Source organism: Strongylocentrotus purpuratus, unplaced genomic scaffold, assembly GCF_000002235.5.
Source record: "Strongylocentrotus purpuratus isolate Spur 01 unplaced genomic scaffold, Spur_5.0 spur5_scaffold_18, whole genome shotgun sequence".
In the NCBI taxonomy this organism is placed as follows: domain Eukaryota; kingdom Metazoa; phylum Echinodermata; class Echinoidea; order Camarodonta; family Strongylocentrotidae; genus Strongylocentrotus; species Strongylocentrotus purpuratus.
In genome coordinates this window covers 31827012-31832536 of record NW_022145603.1, presented here as the reverse complement: position 1 = coordinate 31832536, position 5525 = coordinate 31827012, and the positions used below count along the sequence as shown (strand labels likewise).

At 40.8% G+C, this 5525-nt stretch overlaps 1 protein-coding gene across 1 annotated transcript in view; it reads left to right on the top strand.

The window, feature by feature from the left end:
• The first annotated feature begins 1941 nt into the window (after positions 1-1941).
• The window catches only part of LOC115925275 (alpha-latrotoxin-Lt1a-like), a 10477-nt gene continuing 6893 nt past the window's right edge, over positions 1942-5525 (top strand). The window contains exons 1-3 of the mRNA XM_030988935.1: positions 1942-2152; positions 3436-3690; positions 4732-4760. Of these exons, the coding sequence (XP_030844795.1) occupies positions 1942-2152; positions 3436-3690; positions 4732-4760 (495 nt within the window). The remainder of the gene's footprint in view (positions 2153-3435; positions 3691-4731; positions 4761-5525) is intronic.

Here is a 5525-nt window from a genome sequence, read left to right as displayed (position 1 = left end):
AACATTTCTGAGAGAGGGAGAGAGAAAGAGAGAGAGAGAGAGACAGCGTGTCCACACACAAAACAATTTATCCCGAAACTCTATAACGAAACGTCGTATAAATAATCATCGTATAAATTCCAGGATGTCCACACACACAGAGAAAGTAATCCTGAAACTCTACACAGCGAAATGTCGTATAGGTGCGCAGTTTGCTACTGCGGTCATGAAATGGAAGCGGAAATGAGAGGTCTGGTCTCCTTTCGCTCGAGGTCACGTTAAGCCCCGCCCAGTTAGTTACACTAGTTTAATACACCCCCCTGTCCACACACAAAATTTTCCCTGATTAGGCGTGATTCTTTATTGAGTTTCAGTTCGAACGATGCCCAAACCTGCGTTTCGTTAGACTAGTTTCGTTATACGACGTATCGTTAGTGAGCGTCCACATACACAATTTTCATCGTAAAACTATCGCGAAACGGTATAGCTAATCACGCCTAATCACGGAAAATGTTGTGTGTGGACAGGGGGAATGACGGACACTTTGGGAATTGAGAGACAGACTTAAATATACGTGAGGAGAGAGGGATTGAGAGAGAGGCGGGGAGAGAGAGAGAACTAGGTAAGGGAGAGATAGATAGAAAGGAGAGGAGACTGAATTAGGGTTGAGGTAGCCTGAAAGACACAGAGTCGAAGAGAGAGAGAGAGAACGAGACGGAAAGTAGGGCAAACGCTATGTTTGGAAAACTAGTTTATCAGCTGGGTTATAGGCCCTCTCTGCAGCAAGCAAAAAGGGGGTATTTCAATACCGACTTTATGGCCATTTACTCGGATTTGCGAGCTACAGACCTAAAACGGTGAATGTTGATATCGGACAAGAGACTTAACGTGAGCCTGCCCGCTTTCCAAAATTGTGCTTGCTTGTAGGTACCGGTATTGTGCTTCTAATACGACCTTGTCAGTATTGGTATGTTGAGTTGAAATTTACGCCCCCCCCCCCCCCCCCCCCTATTGGAAAATTCTTGATCCGCGCCTCCTATCATAATGACATCCTACAAAACAACACCCGTTTCTCACAATGGATCCGCCAGTTTATACATGACTGTTACACCGGTTAGTCCGTTGTGATCGGGAAACTGTACTCACAACAAAATGAACTATTGAGCTCTTAGCTTTGTGTAATATACCATCGAACACAAGGTAAATTCTTCGGATAAAAAGCAAAGAGCTACATTGTAAGAAGGGCTCCCAACGTTTTATCGTGGACAAATTGCATGCATTATTTGTGAACTGATTGGACAATCTTCAATATCATTTTAAAGCAACATACCTATCATGCTATATTTAGATAGACGTTGGTTTATGTGAAGGATCCGACGAATAAAGTGGAGATATCAAACTTAAACTAACGCCAGAACTGTCCGAGACGGATTCTTTAATTATAACGTTGAATGTGGTGGTGGTTATTTTACCTGACTGCTAAAAAAGCATAAATGCTTGTAAGTAAAACAACCAGACGGACGACGGCTTTAGACCCTCTCCGATGGGACCTGGTCATGAGGATTAATACCTTACCAAAGGGCACTAACGCATCGACATGGTTTTGAACCCGGGTCACCGGATCACGAGACCACTGCTCTACTACGACTGAGCTAACGCGACTGAGCTAACGCGCCTCCTCAAGAATTAGAATTATGCTCGCAAGTATTACTTTATCAAATTCGATAAGTTTTCAAAGCATAGTCATTTGTAAGCTACGAATAGTTTAAACCTGCAGGGTAACAGAGAAAAATATATACATCTCAAGCTGTGAAGCAGGTAACTTCACTGACGTATGTAGTCTCTTCCAAGAACGATCCACAGAACGCAAAGGTGACTTTGACAAACACGAAATATTAGGTCTAGAACGAAGACAAATCCATAAGATTTGCTTCTCAATTGGGCCCAAAGACATAGCAAAACATGGCTGAAAAGACAGCGAAGGAGCCTTCTGTAGTCGGTAAAGCACTACTCACGGCAGCCAGAAATGGTCATCTCGATGTAGTTAAGCATCTCATTGGTCAAGGAGCACAGGTTGATAATCCCACTACAAATGGTACGACGGCTCTTCTTTTTGCATCAGATGCAGGTCATCGTGACGTAGTTGAGTACCTCGTTGTGTCAAGGAGCGAAGGTTGAGGAGTGTAATAATAATGATTTGACACCACTTCAGGTTGCATCACAAAAGGGTCATCTTGACGTAGTTGAGTACCTCGTTGGTCAAGGAGCAAAGGTTGAGAGAGGTGGTAATAAAGGTTCAAAACCACTTCATGTTGCATCACAACAGGGTCATCTTGACGTAGTTAAGTACCTCATTGGTCAAGGAGCAAAGGTTAAGGAGGGTGATGATAATGGTTTTACACCACTTCATGCTGCATCAACAAAGGGTCATCTTGACGTAGTTGCGTACCTCGTTGGTCGAGGAGCACAGGTTGAGAGAGGTGCTAATAAGGCTCGACTCCACTTCTTGCTGCTGCATCAATCAATGGTTATCTTGATGTAGTTAAGTTTCTCATCGGTAAAGGAGCACAGATTGATAAGCATACTAACTTGGGTAAGACGGCTCTTCTTTTTGCATCAGATGAAGGTCATCGTGACGTAGTTTGAGTACCTCGTTGGTCAAGGAGCAAAGGTTGAGGAGTGTGATAATAAGGGTTTTACACCACTTCATGTTGCATCACAAAAGGGTCATCTTGACGTAGTTGAGTACCTCGTTGGTCAAGGAGCAAAGGTTGAGAAGTGTGATAATGATTTGACACCACTTCAGGTTGCATCACTAAAGGGTCATCTTGACGTAGTTGAGTACCTCGTTGGTCAAGGAGCAAAGGTTGAGAGAGGTGGTATTAAAGGTTCAAAACCACTTCATGTTGCATCACAAGAGGGTCATCTTGACGTAGTTAAGTACTCGTTGGTCAAGGAGCACAGGTTAAGGAGGGTGATAATAATGGTTACACACCACTTTATGTTGCATCACAAATGGGTCATCTTGACGTAGTTCAGTACCTCGTTGGTCAAGGAGCAAAGGTTAAGGAGGGTGATAATAATGGTTTTACACCACTTCATGTTGCATCAAAAAAGGGTCATCTTGACGTACTTAAGTACCTCGTTGGCCAAGGAGCACAGTTTGACACGTGTGATCATGATGATAAGACACCTCTTCACTGTGCATCACGCAATGGTCATCCCGATGTAGTTAAGTTTCTCATCGGTAAAGATAAGCACGGATTGATCAGCATACGAAATTGGGTACGACTGCTCTTCATTATGACTTTGCTTTCTTTCTTTGGTGCATCAGATGCAGGTCATCGTGACGTAGTTAAGTACCTCGTTGATCAAGGAGCAAAGGTTAAGGAGGGTGATAATAATGGTTTTACACACCACTTTATGTTGCATCTCATGATGGTCATCTTGACGTAGTTGAGTACCTCGTTGGTCAAGGAGCACAGGTTGAGAGAGGTGCTAATAATGGTTTTACACCACTTCATGGTGCATCACGCATGGTCATCTGTCATCTTGATGTAGTTCAATACCTCGTTGGTCAAGGAGCACATGTAAAGAGGGAAAATAATGCTGGTGAGACACCACTTCTTGTTGCATCAAGCAATGGTCATCTTGATGTAGTTCAGTATCTCACGAGTAAACAAGCAAAGAAAGAAGAAGCACCACCTGAAGGTATGATTGTCATTTTAACAGTAATCACACTATTTCATGTTTAAAAAAAGTGATGTATTTATAGGGACAAATCTGTCATAATAATTGATTTTATTCCACATTTTGTTTAAAGGTATATGTAAATTTCCCCTTTTAAATTAATACGATGTAATATTTTCTTCTTCAATCTTTTAAATGATGAATTTTTTACCCCGACTAACCCAGATTTCAGAACCAGATTTCCCTGATCCTATAACTGAACGAGTTGTATACAAAATCAATTATGTATTGCCGTTCGGTCCAATACCGAATTGTAAACATGTTCTAACAATAAATTCTGGGCCCTGATTTATAAAGCCTGTTATCAAACATAACAAATGCTAAATTTCTATGAAAATGTTGCTCTCAGCCAATCAAATGCGAGGATTTCAGTAGCTTATAACAGTTATTGTAACTTGTTACAGCCCTGATCCGTGTACTCTACTTTACGAATTAAGAACGAATTTAAATTTAAATACAAACTTAGTTGAAGAATTGGATTGTTCAATGTGCATCTGTGACAAAATGAATTGATATTTAAAAGTATTATACCTAATGGATATAGGACTCAGTGACTATTCCCGATGGGGGGAGGGGGGGTGGCAGTCCCATTATTAGTTCATATTAGCACGCACGCGCGAGCCACACAATAACAAAGAGAAAACAAAAATTGTTGGTTAAAACGCATAACGCTTACACAAAATTATTGATTATTGGACAAAATATTGATGGAAAAAATTGTGTTTGGACGAAATGATGTAAGACCATATGAAAATTGGACCAAAGGGTTATTAACACTAAATTTTTTTTCTGTGTGCATAGGGTCTGCAAGTGTTTCAGAGGCGTCTACCGCGATGGAATCAGTGAATTTGAACGTCGTTACTGATGACAATGTTAAACAGAAAGGTACACAATCTGAAATAAGCCTGAATTTAGTCTAAAAAAACACGAGACTAGAAATGACAAGATATCCGAAGGTAGAGAAGACATTTCAATAAAAATTTGAGTGTATATTTTTTGCAGTAAAGTGTACGTTTGGTATGAATTTCACGGTAAGATTTAAAAAAACGTATACATGTATATAGTTTTGTTATTTTTCCTCACAATTAAGCACAATCAGTTGGATAAGTGCACAATAGTAATCACCATAGCGTATTTTAGAGAGATAGTTGTGTGACACGCGCACACGTACTCGATCAAAGCTCAATTTATTGAGCTCCAAATAGTTCCCTCTCACATACAATAATGTGGAAAGGGACTACTTTAGCGTTCCATGTCTTGAACCTTAAGGCGTACACGTGCGTTTGCCACAATTATCTCTCTCAATACACTTTGGTAATTGCTTCGTCGTTCCATAATAAACATTTCCGTTAACTCTTATCATGCCACAGGGCTAATCCCCATTGTGTCAGGCCCCAAATCCTCCCGTGCCAGGTTGTTTTGGAGATAATCTAATTAACGCGAGGGTTCTATGAATAGCGAGTGCAAAATACACAGCACAGTCCAATGAGCATGAACAATAACTGCTATTATGAATGCTGCATTGCACGCACATGGCACTCAAGCGATAGCTCTCTCGCATGGACAAAGCAGTATAACGATAGCGTGCATGCAGCCTCATGGCAGGCTATGAGTTTAAAAGCCTTTCTCGGGGAAATTACTACCCAAGTGTTTCAACTCATACAACTCGTGATGTTTTTATTTAGCATGTAAGCTGTCTAATTTAGGAAACAACTAGCATTTTCCCCTAATTTACTTTCTCTAAATTATTCACCTGAGAAAGCACACATCTACTACGATCCTTCAACCTTTTTTTT